General features: G+C 40.7%; 1 protein-coding gene across 2 annotated transcripts in view; it reads left to right on the forward strand.

Moving 5' to 3' along the window:
• Positions 1-16,866, forward strand: part of LOC124804771 (ubiquitin-protein ligase E3A) — a 130,462-nt gene that overhangs the window by 98,579 nt on the left and 15,017 nt on the right. For both annotated transcript variants that reach the window (XM_047265089.1, XM_047265091.1), the window contains exons 10-11: positions 3,825-3,980; positions 4,069-4,286. In XM_047265089.1, coding sequence (XP_047121045.1) covers positions 3,825-3,980; positions 4,069-4,286 — 374 coding nt within the window. The remainder of the gene's footprint in view (positions 1-3,824; positions 3,981-4,068; positions 4,287-16,866) is intronic.

Genomic DNA, 16,866 nt, shown 5'->3' on the forward strand with positions numbered 1-16,866 from the left:
TGTTCTTAACTTCAGTTACCCAGGGTATTAATGCGTTAAGTGATGTCGCATAGTCCAATAGACATTTAGTTAGTCTTTTTCCAGATAATCTGTCGAGGTGTCCATTGAACTTCATTTGCCTCTTTCTGATGTCAATTTCAATGTTTGATACTGTTTCTGTTGTCTCGATGGTTTCAGTCTGTATCCATCTTGTGTGTATTGTAGTCCCAGGATTTTCCTAATAGTATTTCTCTCTACTTTCTTAATTTCTTGTAAATATAGTTTTCTGTTCAATGAGAGTGTTTCTCTTGCATTAGTGGCTGTCAGTTTGATTACTGTGTTGTAGTGTCTGATTTTAGAGCCTTTCAACAGGCATTTTTTTCTTATATGAATTTGAAACAAGGCCAATCACTTCTCGATTTTCTGCAATCTGTAATTTCACTTAGATACTTAAATGTTTGATTCCAGTGATTTCACCATAATTTATTTTAAGTTTCAGAAAATCTAACTTGGAACACATGAATTCACTCTTCTGAAAGGAGATTTGCAGGCTAACCTTCTCTGCACGTTCTTTGAGGGTCTCGATTTGTTTTACTGCGGTTTTTTCACTATCAGATAGAATTGATAAGTCATTTGCAAATGCTAAATATGGAATGTTCAGTTTTCCTCGACCTCTTCCTAGTTAGATTGGCTTCCAAAAGTTTCGTTTTCTTAGTTCCATTCTTCCATTACTTTGTCTAAAAACTGTGTTGAATAATAGTGGTGAGATCCCATCTCCTTGTCTTAAAACTGTTTTAACTAAGAATGGTTCTCAAATTTCATATGTGACAAAAACCAAATCAAAAATTAAGATTAATGTTTATTCAATCAGTTTCAGAGTTTTGGCATCTAGTCCACATTCTTCTAGAATACTGTGTAGAGATTGTCTGTCTATATAATTATGTGCTTTCTTAAAATCAACAAATGTGCAAATAGTTGGTTTTGACTTGATTGCTTTAATTTTTAATACAGTTTTGAGATTAAAGCTCTGTTCTGGATACAATGTTTGGTCAAAAGCCCACATGGTCATCTGAAATTGTTTCTTCTAGTCCTTCTTGTGCCTTCTTTAGGAAAAACATGAGTAAAATTTTGTAGTGGCTGGCAAAAGTGAAATGCCTCTGTAGTTGTTTACGTCTGATATATATATATATATATATCTCCCTTTTGTGCAACACACACACACACACACACACAAACTAATGCAATTCACACACACGACTGCAGTCTCAGGCAACTGTAGCCACACTGCAAGCAGCAGCACCAGTGCATGATTGGAGTGGCATCTGGGTGGCGGTAAGGAGGCGTTTTGGGTGGGGAGGGGGATGGATAGTAGGGTAGAAGTGGCAGCGAGTAAAGTGCTGCACCTTTGGCAGAAGGCAGGGGTGAGGTGGGTGGGTGATTTTTTTTTTTTTTTTTTTGGGGGGGGGGGGGGTGGTAGCAGAAAAGGAGAGAAGTAAAAAGACTGGGTGTGATCACGAAATCAGGGCTGTGTAGTGCTTGTGAAGGTAAGGGGGTGGATGGGTCAGGTCAATGTTTAACGAAGTTGAGGCCAGGAGGGTTACGGGAACAAAGGATGTATTTGCAGGGAAAGTTCCCACATTTCAAAAAAGCTGGTATAGGTGGATAGGATCCATATAGCACAGGTTGTGGAGCAGTCATTGAAATGAAGGATATCATGTTTGGCATGTTCAGCAACAGGGTGGTCTACTTGTTTCTTGGCCACAGTTTGTCGGTGTCCATTCGTGCAGACAGCTTATTGGTTTTCATACTTACATAGAATGCAGTGCAGTGGTTGCAGCTTAGCTTGTATGTCACGACTAGTTTCACAGGTAGCTCTGCCTTTGATGGGATAGGTGATGTTTATGATCGGTCGGGAATAGGTGGTGGTGGGAGGATGTGTGGGACAGGTATTACATCTAGGTCTATTACAGGGGTACGAGCCATGAGGTAAGGGGTTGGTAGCAGGGGTTGTGTGGAGGATTGACAAGTATATTGTGTATCTTCAGTGGGCAGCGGAATACCACTGTTAGGGGAGGAAAGGGTAGTGGGCAGGCCATTTATCATTTCAGGGCATGACAAGAGGTCGTCGAAACCCTGGCGGGGAATATAATTCAGTTGCTCCAGTCCTGGGTGGTACTGTGTTAACTCTGTGGCTGGACGTTGTGACTTTGGGAGGTGGTGGGAGAATAGAAAGATAAATCATGGGAAATTTGTTTTTGTACAACATTGGGAGGATAATTAGTCTTGGAAGGCTTCAGTGAGACCCTCCGTATATTTTAAGGGGAACCACTTGTCACTGCAGATTTGATGACCACGGGAGAGCTTCAGGGGTTTGTTTATGTTCTGGCTTCTGTGTGGTGGTGGTGGTGGTGGTGGTGGTGGTGGGAGGGCGGTAGTTTTGGTGGGTGGGGTAGGTGTAGCAGGTCTGCGAGACATGGTTTGTCAGCTATGATGGGATGTGGGGGGAGGGGAGGGGGGTTGGAGGTTGTTGAGGTGTGATGAACAGCGGTACTCCAAGTCTGGAGTAGGAAGTGAGCAGGGTGGAGAACTTTTTTAGGTGGCATTGTGCATGTTGCTCCAGTTCCAGGACAAGAGTTTCATTGTGTGATATGGGTTTCAGAAATTTGGGATTGCATAGCAGGAGAATTTTGCAGATAGAAAGACGTTACTGCAAGGAGATTTGGGCTTGGTTGATATGGTTTTGCAGGACTATGTTGGCGAGGGCTAAGGATTGGCGGAACCTGAACAGGTGGATGTCATTGTGGAAGGACGGGTGGCAGCCAGAGACGGGTAATTTGGTGGTAAGGCCATTTGGAGTGGGGTGGGGGGGGGGGGGGGGGGTGGGATTCCATGAACCAAGCAACAATGCAGGAACAGTATGTGGGACTGGTTTCCGGCTAGGGATAAGGAAACTTCTCTGTAATGATGCAGATGGAAGGAGCAAGGGTCCTTTGTGGTGGAAATAAATGCGAAAAATTACTTAAATAATGTAGAATTACATCCAAAAACCATGCAAAAATGCACCCAAATACATATGAAAAATTACAAGGATGAAACGGATGCAAAAAGGAGGAAACAAGAAGAAATCTGAGGGAGTCAACAATAGTGAAAGGCAAAAACCCACGACATCTTTCATTTCAATGACTGCTTGACAGTCTGTGCCATATTTCCCTGCAATACATCCTACGTTCCTGTAACCCTCCTGGCCTCAACCTTCGTTATTCATTGACCTGACCCATCCAGCCCCTTCTCTGTTCTCATTCCAGCACTAGGCAGCCCTCATTCCACCATTGTACCCAGTCTTTCTACTTCTCTCCTTTTCTGCTACCCCCCGCCCCCCACACTCCACACCTCCCCACCTCTCTCCTGCCTTCTGTCTTAACCTGCAGCTCTTCACTCTCCACCACCCCCATCCTACTATCCCTCCCCGTCCCCCACCCATTCGCCACTCCCATCATGCACTGGTGCTGCTGCTATGTGCTACTATAGTTGCCTGGGATTGCAGTCATGTGTGCGAATTGCGTTAGAGTGTGTGTGTGTGTGTGTGTGTGTGTGTGTGTGTGTGAGAGAGAGAGATCTATTTTTGACGAAGGCCTTACTGGCCAAAAGCTTTATTTGTTGTGCCTATCTGTGACTCAGCATCTCCTCCATATGATGAGTAGCAACTTTCCTTTTTATAATATTGCTACGTTCCATACTGGATTTTCCATTGTGTGACAATTTTCTTTATTTATTGTATATTTGAATAAAGCATTTGACACTACTATAACTTCATAATGAGTGAATTTTATTTTTTCTTTCTGCAGGAATTTGTAGACCTGTATGCCGATTTCTTATTGAACACATCAGTTGAAAAACAGTTCAAAGCTTTTCGAAAAGGTTTCCACATGGTCACAGATGAGTCACCACTTCAGTTACTTTTCAGGCCTGAGGAAGTAGAGGAATTGGTGTGTGGTAGTAAGGTAGGCATCTCACTGATAAAACATAGTGCATTACCACGACATCTCAGAATTGTTATGTCATGAAATTGTATTTTGTGATCTGTTGCAGAATTTTAATTTCAATGAACTGGAAGAAGCTACAGAATATGATGGTGGATATACATCAGACACACCGATAATACGCGATTTCTGGGATATTGTTCATAATATGCCTTTAGACTATAAGAGGAAGTTACTACAGTTTGCTACAGGTAGTGATAGGGTGCCTGTTGGTGGTCTTAGCAAATTAAAATTAATTATTGCTAGAAATGGATCTGATTCAGACAGGTTAGTGACACAATTTTTTTTTAATGTATCAAAAACAGATATTTTGTATGTTTTTATTTTATTAGCTGATTGGAGTGTGGTTGGTACAGCATGTATTGAAACAAGCTCGTATTACAGGTTTTTAATAATATTTGCTTCTGCGAATATTATAATGAAAATTTAGCAGTATACTATTTTGTTTCTATCATGCAGTTGCAATGTGATGACTTCTGTCTGTCATCTCATTATTTGTTTAGGTAGCAGTATATTTGTCAACTTCACTACTAATTTCCCATGTCACAAAATAATTAAAACTAGAACTATCTTCTAGTATGTTACAATAGTGTTTCTTTGCTCCTGTTCCTTAATTACATCTCTCATTAAGCAAGTTATTTTTTATGTACAAATTACCATTGCTTCTGCTTATAGTTTCTACTATCTACCCTGTTGAAAGTGTTTGTTCTTTCTTCTTTGATTTGCTAGTACCTGGCTTATTGAGTGTTACATGTGCTACCATTCTCCTAAGTAAAACTCCAATAACATTTATTTATTATACTCTTTTGGTGTCTACTTTTTCTGTTCAATACTCTGTAGTCCTGCCTGATTCAAGGAGGAGATATGTTCCACTCGCCTAACCCCTCCCCGACTAACCCCTGTCCCTTCCAACCAACACATAAGTCATTTTGTTTCCATCCAGGAGTTTTGATTACTTGCATAGTTTAAGGTCATCTTTGATTTCCAACCAGGTATAGTCATTGATACAGCCCTATGAATTGCTGTACCCAGTTGAGCACACAATAAGAATTTAAATTTTGACAGGAAAATCTCTGTCATTCAGTTTTGGCCCACATTTGTAAAACTATAAAAGTTTTTTCCAAATTAGGAGATTATAGTAAATGTATCTGTGAAGAAGTTCCAAAAATCAGTCTGATCCTTGATTGTTATATTGATATGATAATATCTCAGAATCTTGAAACATCTACCCAAGTTCCGGCTTACTGTACATTAGATTATTCCATTCATCACCACCAAAGACTGTAATGATGTGTCCTACAGCCAACTCATTGACCATAGGAGTTTATAACAAGAAGCAACAATGCCTCCTTTGTAAGTTTTTACAGAATGAATGAATTGTTTTCATATACATCTCTTTATTGTTTCTCAAATTAATCACCATTAAAATTTATACACATTTGCAAGCATTGTAACCAATTCTGGAAGCAGTTTTCCACTCTGTTCTTGGAACCTGGAAAATGATAAGATGCTGGGAATTTTAATCTTAATTTTCTATTAAATATGGAGGTATAACCTAAGAAAGGAAAGAGTGTAGAAGCTATTAAAAATTAGACTGAGTAAAGGAAATGTGTTAGTTGAGAACTAAATACAATCCTTAGACGTAGTAACCTCAGAAACAAAATTAAAAAGGTTACGAACAAAACACTAACAGAAAACAAATGTATATATGTATAATGGGTCAGGAAGTTTTGGAAATAAGGAAGAGACAAATGATCAGCTGCGATGCAGAAATTGATTACTGGAGACAGTGCTGCAGTCTCAAGAGTAGACAAGTCAGAAATGAAAAAATCAGAAAAATGGTGGAAATGGAAGGGAACATAATGGAAGCTAATATATTTTCAGGAGGCAACTCTCCAGTATTAAAGCCAATTACAGTTTTAATGTGAATGAATACACTGACTAGCACAGTTCTTACAGATTGATGACATAATTTATATTATGATAACCTTTGTATTATTCATGGTTATATTTCACTTGACATGATTCTATGAATACTTTTATGAACTGGATGACGGTTAGATGACTGAAACTGGTTGTATAACTAAAGTATTTTACAGCAGCTTAAGGCAGTACATTTTTCAAATAAAGGAAGCTATTGAGAGGAAGAGGTTGCTGTGTTATGGCCATATAAAACAAGTGAAATAATAGACGGCAAAAGAAAGAAATGAAGGTGGATCACAAAGGGAAAAAGAAAATAAGACTCAGATCAGTGGTTTGTCAGAGGAGCTCCATGAGGGGATCTGAGGTAATCATAGACTAAGAGACTTCGGAGGTCGAGAAACCAGAAACAGCATTAACTGCAAGGAACTTGAGTGTAAAGAGGTCACTAGATGATAAATCAGTTGAATAAAGGCAATGAGACATTAATTCAATGGTTTTTCTCTGTTAAATAATCGATTGTTTGACATGCTGTTGACAGCTGGCATTGTCATAATGAAGAATGGTGTGATTGTTTTGTTTCTTGTTACTGACTTCTGTGGTGACTTGTGGCAAATAAATAATTGTATACTATTCAGAATTAACTAGTTTTAGATCCTCTAAAACAATGATTCTTAATCTTTTCAGTGAGTGGAGCACTTTGGCATGTCATTTTTGTGACAGAACCCCTGGTTTGTTTCTTTAGTATGTTTTTAATCCAACATTGTAAAAAATTATTATTTGCAACAAAATTGGCAATAATTTGAAATAACATTTATTTACTTCAAAATGTAATTTCAAAATTAATCTGAATCCTCTTAAATTTGAAATAACATGATCAGTTAGGATTTTTAAATTTTAATTAAATAAGTTGTTTTTGTTCTTATTTTTGCAATTACACTTACCATTACACTTTTTTGATGAAAGCTGAATTCTTGTAACAGGTTTGGCAGTGAGTCTGTTGAGATTTTTTTTTTACACGTAAGGGGAGAACTCTGTTTTGTGCATGTATGACGTTGCAAATGGTAAAAGTATCAACATGGCCCTTTGCGATAATTGTTGGTATATTTAAAAGCATTCTACACTGCTGCAGAATTTCGGTAACAACATAAATTCAAATTTTTCTTCCAACAATGAACTAATGTCAGTTTCGTATTCTTCTGCAGATATGGTAGAAGATTGTGCATTCACAATGTATAGGCTTGTAACCCACTGCTCATTTTGCTGTATAATTTACTATTCATTTGGAAAATACTAATTATAAGTTTCATTCAGATCTTTCAGGTACTGAATAACTTCAATAAACATATCTTCTGTTTTAAGCCTTTCCTCTTCTAAAATGTCTTTTATTGTCAGGAAGCAATCAAACCCATTGGAGGATATTCAAATGGTCCAGTTTATTTTTCTTGAAGGCAAAAGGGTTTTCTTGATTAGTAGATTCATTTACTTGCCTTGAAGAGTTAAATTGAGCCCTTGATTTTTCTACACTGCATGAAACTGCCAAGGAACAGAGACATTGTTGGACAGGAACAATCACAGATAATGATGTACAACATGAAACACAGTACATACAGAGTAGAAATGGATTGGTATATTTATAACATAAAATTATACAGACTTCACCATATGCAAAAGCGGAATAACAGACAGACAAATAATGTTCTTGGTTGACGCCGGTCAGACTTCAAAACATGAAGGTCGATGTTCGACTCTTAGTAAGGAGTATGTCCTTTTTGGGCACTAATGCACATTTTTCACCTGTTATTCATGCTGGCTGCCAAACTGTGGAGGAGTCCTTGAAAGGAGACTATTGTCCCACTCTTTCAAGGCAGTTTTCAGTTCTTGCATGGTTCAGGGAGGGTGTTAGTTGAGAAATGAATCTGCCAAGAGCATCCCAGACATGCTCTATAGGGTTTAGGCCCAGGGAGTATGCAGGTCATTCTTTATGTTCAATGTGTCCACTTTCCAGTGTGCCAGACATCTCAGTGGTCTTGTGTGGGAAGGCATCATCATCCATAAATAGAAAGTCAAGACCTACCGCATTCCTAAACAGACAGGCATGACACAGAATAAATTCCTTACAGTACCGTCTTGCTGTAATCTAGGAGTGAGATGTCTGTTCCTTTCTGCCACTATGGCTACATATTGATCCTCTTGTGATGTGATGGTCCGCCTACAACCATCCGCATGCGTCTGCAAGGGCATTTCCACCTTCAGTGGCCTATTTTAATCATGTGATGTCACTTTTGAACATGCCTACTACTGTAGCCACAGTAGTAACATTTCTGTGACCAGGGTTGTAGCACTTGAGCTGGCTTCAAGCTGTCAGACTACTCGTCCACAAACACAAGCACTGAAATGATGTCTTGCAGACATGTTGCTGTACCACACGGAATGTCGCACTAATCAGTTCCACAACCACCTTCATCAAATACTGTACCACATGAACTGTCAAATGCATACAGTGCATTCGTGCACAGGCTTCACTGCTGTTAACACATCCCGCCATCTAAGTTTTCTTTAACTGTCTTTGGTCAGTTGTTCCTTAGCATTTGTAGAACAGAGTAAAAAGGTGCTTAAATAGGCCATTTGAAGATACCAGTTGCTACTGAAAATTTGATAGTTCAATTCGAAGCTGTTTTTTAAACAGAAAGCACACACTTGTCTCTCAGTTCAAAAATATGGCTTATTATCTTTTCTTAAGAAAATCCTCTGACTTCAGTATGTGAAATAAGAGATACATCTACACTCCTCAGGTTTTCACATTATTTAGTGGCAGAGATTCTAGGAAGTTAATAATTTTGATCTTGTGAAGAGGATACATGCAACTGGGTGCTAATTATTTTGCAGCAAGTGCCTGCCTGTTAATCGTGCAGTGGCTTCTAGAATAGTTTTTGTTGGCGATATTCTTAATAAGCTGTACAGATCTATTAATTACACCACTAATGGCCTTTGATCCATTGGCAGAGAGTTGATCCATTGGCAGAGAGAAGACTGCAATTGTTCCGTGGTATTTTATTCTCTTCAAGAAAAGTGTTTCAGAGACCAAGTATGTAGACTCCAGTAGTACCTGTTACTATAGATTAGCATCAAAGAAGATTCTGCAGTAGTATGTTTTTGTGTTAGCTATTGCAGTCAATACTGTGAGTCCTGTTACATCATTAGATTCAACCCATTTGTTATGAAAATTTGCATCATTAGAGACAGAGAGTAAGCTCATTCTGTATGTTGGTTGGTAAATCTGCGAGGGTGGTTTGAACGAGTTGTTCACGTGATATTCATTGGACTGTTGCCTGTAAACACGTGCCACGTCAGTGCTCTTGGAAGAGAGCTGTGGCAGTGATGTTGCTCTGTTGTTGTTCCTGCATAGTGATTTGCGATGATGGGAAAAAAGGACATTCATGCTGAAACTTCCTGGCAGATTAAAACTGTGCCGGACCGAGACTCTAACTCGGTACCTTTGCCTTTCGCGGGCAAGTGCTCTACCAACTGAGCTACCCAAGCACGACTCACGCCCCGTCCTCACAGCTTCAATTCCACCAGTACATTGTCTCCTACCTTCCAAACTTCACAGAAGCTCTCCTGCGAACCTTGCAGAACTAGCACTCCTGGAAGAAAGGATATTGTGGAGACATGGCTTAGCCACAGCCTGGGGATGCTTCTAGAATGATGTTTTCACTCTACAACGGAGTGTGCACTGATATTAAACTTCCTGCAGATTAAAACTATGTGCTGGACCGAGGAAGTTTCATATCAGTGCACACTCCGCTGTAGAGTGAAAATTTCATTCTAGAGACATTCATGCTGATTCCCAAAAAACACTGGGAGACTGCTCCTTCATATTCAACTGTTGCCAAGTGGACAAATGAATTTAAATTTGGTTGGGAGAGCTTAGATGGTGATCCGCAGTGTGTCACTACTCCAGAAATTGCAAAAGTGCACAAAATGCTCATGGAGGATCACCAATTGAAAGTGCATGAAGAATTAGAAATGGAAAAAATTATCTGCAAGATGGGTGCTGTGACTCCTGATGTTGGATCAAAAACGCACGAGAATAGACATATCGGAACAACGTTTGGCCCATTTTAGGAGAAACGAACAAGGTTTTTTGCTCCAGTTTGTGACCACAGATGAAACTTACGTGCACTACTATATCACAGAGACAAAACAACAGTCAAAGCAGTGGAAACATGCTGATTCTCTGCCACCAAAGAAAGCGGAGACAATTTCCTCGGTGGGGAAGGTCATGGTCTCAGTGTTCTGGGATGCGAAGGGGATTTTGTTTGTAGATTATCTCCCCACTGGGCAAGCAATTACTGGAGAATACTGTGCTAACCTCCTGAACAAATTGCAACAAAAGACACGCAAAACAAGGCCAGGTTTAGCAAGGAAGAAAGTCATCTTCCATCAAGACAATGCACCTCCGCACACATGTACCATCACCATGGCAAAATTACATGAACTAGGTATGAATTCACCTGATATGGCTCCATCAGCCTTCCATCTCTTTCCAAAACTGAAAATTTTTCTTGGTGGGCGAAAATTCACTTCAAACGAAGAATTGATAGCCAGAGTTGACTACTATTTTGCAGGCCTGGAGGAAACTCATTTTAGAGATGGGATCAAGGCACTGGAACATCTTCATACCAAGTGCATTAATCTACAAAGAGACTGCATTGAAAACTAAGAAAAGTTTCAATGATGTAAGTACTTTTTTTCTATTCCATTCCGAGAACTTTTCAAACCACCCTCGTATTACGTGTTGAGCTACTGTTTCACTTGAAAGTGATACACGAGGTGCATTCAAGTTCTAAGGCCTCCGATTTTTTTTCTAATTAACTACTCACCTGAAATCGATGAAACTGGCGTTACTTCTCGACGTAATCGCCCTGCAGATGTACGCAGTTTTCATAACGCTGATGCCATGATTCCATGGCAGCGGTGAAGGCTTCTTTAGGAGTCTGTTTTGACCACTGGAAAATCGCTGAGGCAATAGCAGCACGGCTGGTGAATGTGTGGCCACGGAGAGTGTCTTTCATTGTTGGAAAAAGCCAAAAGTCACTAGGAGCCAGGTCAGGTGAGTAGGGAGCATGAGGAATCACTTCAAAGTTGTTATCATGAAGAAACTGTTGCGTAAGGTTTGCTCGACGTGCGGGTGCGTTGTCTTGGTGAAACAGCACACGCGCAGCCCTTCCCGGATGTTTTTATTGCAGTGCAGGAAGGAATTTGTTCTTCAAAACATTTTCGTAGGATGCACCTGTTACTGTAGTGCCCTTTGGAACGCAATGGGTAAGGATTACGCCCTCGCTGTCCCAGAACATGGACACCATTTTTTCAGCACTGGCGGTTACCCGAAATTTTTTTGGTGGCAGTGAATCTGTGTGCTTCCATTGAGCTGACTGGCGCTTTGTTTCTGGATTGAAAAATGGCATCCACATCTCATCCAGTGTCACAACCAACGAAAAGAAAGTCCCATTCATGCTGTCGTTGCGCGTCAACATTGCTTGGCAACATGCCACACGGGCAGCCGTGTGGTCGTCTGTCAGCATTCGTGGCACCCACCTGGATGACACTTTTCGCATTTTCAGGTCGTCATGCAGGATTGTGTGCACAGAACCCACAGAAATGCCAACTCTGGAGGCGATCTGTGCAACAGTTATTCGGCGATCCCCCAAAACAATTCTCTCCACTTTCTCGATCATGTCGTCAGACCGGCTTGTGCGAGCCCGAGGTTGTTTCGGTTTGTTGTCACATGATGTTCTGCCTTCATTAAACTGTCGCACCCACGAACGCACTTTCGACACATCCATAACTCCATCACCACATGTCTCCTTCAACTGTCTATGAATTTCAATTGGTTTCACACCACCCAAATTCAGAAAACAAATGATTGCACGCTGTTCAAGTAAGGAAAACGTCGCCATTTTAAGTATTTAAAACAGTTCTCATTCTCGCCGCTGGCGGTAAAATTCCATCTGCCGTACGGTGCTGCCATCTCTGGGACGTATTGACAATGAACGCGGCCTCATTTTAAAACAATGCGCATGTTTCTCTCTCTTTCCAGTCCGGAGAAAAAAAATCGGAGGCCTTAGAACTTGAATGCACCTCGTATTAGCTGTTTCTTTTGTTGATTTTTCACCTAACGTACATTTTACCATCTCCGTAGTGGAAAGTTTATTAATTTTTGTGGAACTGAGTAGGCTTCTCCACTTTGCAATATCCAACAGGTGACTAAGTAACACACTTAAATTGCTTTTTTTATTCACTCTTTTCGTGATTTCTGACGATTATCATTATTGTTAGTGAATCCTAAGAACCTGTAATTTCTATCATACTGCCAAAGCTATATAGCAACTGATCTGGATCGATTTTTTGTAGAAGTATTGACTATTTTCAGGACAATTTCATTGGTATCATTCTCATTACTATCATAATTACCTTTAGCAAATGAGCTTGTCATTGATTTGGAAGCAGAAAAACAAGTTCTGCATTAGAACTCTTCAGAGATTTTTTCTTTTTTTAGCCATTACATCATGCTGCAATGGAGTGTTGGTAACAATTTTAAGACAAACAATTTAGATTTCTTATTTTCAGTTCCCCGTCGTCTCTCCATTCCCACTCTCCACTCATCTCCCCTCTCCTTCCTCTCTCTTCTTTCCTCTCTAGGAGGAAAAAAGTTTAAATGACTACTTATGTTGATAATGATGTTAACAGCAAAATATAAAACTCTCACAAATCTCTTCTTAAGCAAACATACATTTCCTTTTATATGATTTCCTTAAAGAGCTGGAAGGGGTTGACTGTCTAAATGTTTTGTAGACATGGACATCGATAGACAGCAGAGTGATATGGACTGCTTTGGAAGCAGGTGCACTATGAGATGAGTGAGAGTGGTTCTTTGAATGGCCTGCTACAATCATATTCTGTGCAGTCCTTCCTTCATTGTAGAGTATGCCGTCCGCAAGGTTGCCTTCAAGTCTGATATACAGCCTTATTTGTTGTCGGTGTCACATTCTTACCAACTATTCAAATTTGCAATTGAAAACTAGGGTTAAATGGTGTTTCTTTGCAGAGGCATTAGTTTTTATTGTTTTTTGAGTTACTTTGTTGATGTTTTGAAAAAGTTTTGTGGAATCCTTGAGTGACCATGAAACCCCAGGGTTCTGTGACATGAGACACAATTTAAGAAACACTGCTCTAAAGCAGTGGTCGCTGCAGTATAGAAAGGGGGAGGAGGGGATGGGGGTGTTGCTATCATTTACTTTGAAGTACTTGTGAATGAACCATTTGTGTGGGTTTCTATTCATCTTGGAACACACACACACACACACACACACACACACACACACAGTTGATTACTGCTTAGTTTTTCATCTTACAAATAGATTACTTTTATTTTATGTTATGATGCTATATGCAGATTTTGCATTTCTTCAGTTGAGTTTTTTTAATCATTTGTTTCACTTGTTGACAATTGCCTGTTTTTGAGATTCAGATAAATTGTGCAGAATATATTGGGAACAGATCTTTTTCATGGCTAACTGTGGATGCAAAATCAAATGTAGTGCAGTCTTTGGTATGCTTAAGTGCTCAGCTTAAATCACAGAAAGGCACAACAAAAAGACTGTCAGAGAGAGAGCATCTGACCAACAAGGCTTTTGTCAAAAATAGACCACAGGCATGCGCGAAGCAGTGGGCAAACAAGTGTACTGTAACCTACTTACTTTGTTTTCGGACTGCATTTCCTTAGGATTCTTCCAATGAATCTCTGTCTGGCATCAGCTTTACCGACGATTTATTTTATTACATGGTCATTCCACTTTAAATCACTCCTAATGGCTACTCCCAGATAATTTATGGAATTAACTACTTCCAGTTGCTGACCTGCTATATTGTACCTAAATGATAAAGGATCTTTCTTTCTATGTATTTGCAGCACATTACACTTGTCTACATTGAGATTCAATTGCCATTCACTGCACCATGCGTCAATTTGTTGCAGATCCTCCTGCATTTCAGTACAATTTTCCATTGTTACAACATCTCGATATACTACAGCGGATATACTACAGCTTCATCCACAAAAAGCCTCAGTGAACTTCCGATGTTATCCGCAAGGTCATTCATATATATATTGTGAATAGCAACGGTCCTACGGCACTCCCCTGCGACACACCTGAAATTACTCTTACTTTGGAAGACTTCTCTCAATTGAGAATGACATGCTGCGTCCTGTTATATAGAAACTCTTCAATCCAATCACACAATTGGTCTGATAGTCCATATGCTCTTACTTTGTTCATTAAACGACTGTGGGGATCTGTATCAGACACCTTGCGGAAGTCAAGAAACATGGCATCTACCTGGGAACCCGTGTCTGTGGCCCTTTGAGTCTCGTGGACGAATAACGCGAGCTGGGTTTCACACGATTGTCTTTTTCAAAACCCCTGCTGATTCCTACAGAGTAGATTTCTAGTCTCCAGAAAAGTCATTATACTTGAAAATAATACGTGTTCCAAAATTCTACAACTGATCGACGTTAGAGATATAGGACTATAGTTCTGCACATCTGTTCGATGTCCCTTCTTGAAAACCGGGATGACCTGTGCCCTTTTCCAATCCTTTGGAATGCTACGCTCTTCTAGCGACCTATGGTACACCGCTGCAAGAAGTGGGGCAAGTTCCTTTGCATACTCTGTGTAAAATCGAACTGGTATCCCATCAGGTCCAGCGGCCTTTCCTCTTTTGAGCGATTTTAATAGTTTTTCTATCCCTCTGTCATCTATTTCGATATATACCATTTTGTCATCTGTGCAACAGTCTAGAGAAGGAACTACGGTGCAGTCTTCCTCTGTGGAACAGCTTTGGAAAAAGACATTTGATATTTCGGCCATTAGTCTGTTATCCTCTGTTTCAGTACCATTTTGGTCACAGAGTGTCTGGACATTTTGTTTTGATCCACCTACCCCTTTGACATAAGACCAAAATTTCTTAGGATTTTCTGCCAAGTCAGTACATAGAACTTTACTTTGAAATTCGTTGAATGCCTCTCGCATAGCCCTCCTCACACTACATTTCGCTTTGTGTAATTTTTGTTTGTCTGCAAGGCTTTGGCTATGTTTGTTTGCTGTGAAGTTCCCTTTGCTTCCGTAGCGGTTTTCTAACTCGGTTGTTGTACCTCGGTGGCTCTTTTCCATCTCTTACAATTTTGCTTGGTACATACTCATCTAATGCATATTGTACGATGGTTTTGAACTTTGTCTACTGATCCTCAACACTATCTGTACTTGAGATAAAACTTTTGTGTTTAGCTGTCAAGTACTCTGACATCTGCTTTTTGTCACTTTTGCTAAACAGAAAAATCTTCGTACCTTTTTTAATATTTCTATTTACGGCTGAAATCACCATTTGCTGATTCCCTGTTCTGCTTTAACTGTTTCAAATAGTTCGGGTCTGTTTGTCACCTGAAGGTCTAATATGTTATCGCCGTGAGTCTGTTCTCTGTTTAACGCTCAAGGTAGTTTTCAGATAATGCACTTAAAAAAATTTCACTGGATTCTTTGTCCCTGCCACCTGTTATAAATGTTTGTGTCTCCCAGTCTGTATCTGGTGAATTAAAATCTCCACCCAAAACTATAACATGGTCGGGAAATCTACTCGAAATATTTTCCAAATTTTCTTTCAGGTGTTTTGCAACTACAACTGCTGAGCCAAGGGACCTATAGAGACATCCAGTTATAATGTTTGAGTCTGCTTTAACCGTGACCTTCACCCAAATTATTTCCCATTTCGGATCTCCGTCAGTTTCCTTCGATACTATTGCACTTTTTATCACTATAACACGCCTCCCCCCTTCACCGTCCAGGCTCTCTCTGCAGTATACATTCCAATGTGAGTTTTAGAATTTCATTACTGTTTACATTGGTTTCAGCCAACTTTCCGCCCCTAATACTATGTGGGCATTGTGACCATTTATTCATGAGAGCAGTTCTGGGACCTTTCTATGGACACTCCTGCAGTGTACTACTATCACATTAATATTGTCATTCCGTGTTGCGTTTTGCCTACTGCTACTTTGTCGCATCTCAGGAGGCATCTTGTCGGGCCTAGGGAATTCTCTAACTTAAAAAGTCACATGTGCACTCCACACGCATTCTGCTACCCTTGTAGCCGCTTCCTCTTGTAGCCACTTCCTGTGTGTAGTGCACACCTGACCTATTCAGGGGGACCCTACATTTCTCCACCCGATAGCGGAGGTCGAGAAATTTGCACCCCAGATCTCCGCAGAATCGTCTCAGCCTCTTGTTTAAGTCTTCCACTCGGCTTCAAACCACAGGACCCTGATCGGTTCTGGGAACAACACTAGAAATAGTTAGCTCCGATTCCACCCCGCAAACGAGGCTTTCCGCCTTCACCAACTCTGCCAACTGCCTGTATGAACTGAGGATAACCTCTGAACCCAGACGGCAGTCGACATTGGTGCCGACATGAGCAACAGTTTGCAGTCAGGTGCACCCAGTGCTCTCTATCGCTCCCGCCAAGCAGACAGAGTGAACACTGGCCTTCTTCCCCGACCTTTCCGCTATTTCCCTAAGGGGCTCCATCACCTGGAGCTCCCAATCACTAATAAACCCCTCCCCCGTGTACCTGCTCGGACCTTGCTGAAGGAGTGGTCACATGTCCACTCCCAGGCAGAGCGGGTGATGTCATGCGGCCAGCCTCCACGTTGACATTCTGCCTCGTGTGATGCGAACGCCGTTGAACCCGCCACTCCCCTTGGGGTGGCCCAACCGCGCCCAGTACCCGCGAAGATGTCTCGACAGCAGGGACTGTGGGTGAAGCATGTAACACCTTGGGTGTACCAGGCAACACACCAGATTCCCCACTG

Source organism: Schistocerca piceifrons, chromosome 7 (assembly GCF_021461385.2).
Source record: "Schistocerca piceifrons isolate TAMUIC-IGC-003096 chromosome 7, iqSchPice1.1, whole genome shotgun sequence".
Classification (NCBI taxonomy): Eukaryota; Metazoa; Arthropoda; class Insecta; order Orthoptera; family Acrididae; genus Schistocerca; species Schistocerca piceifrons.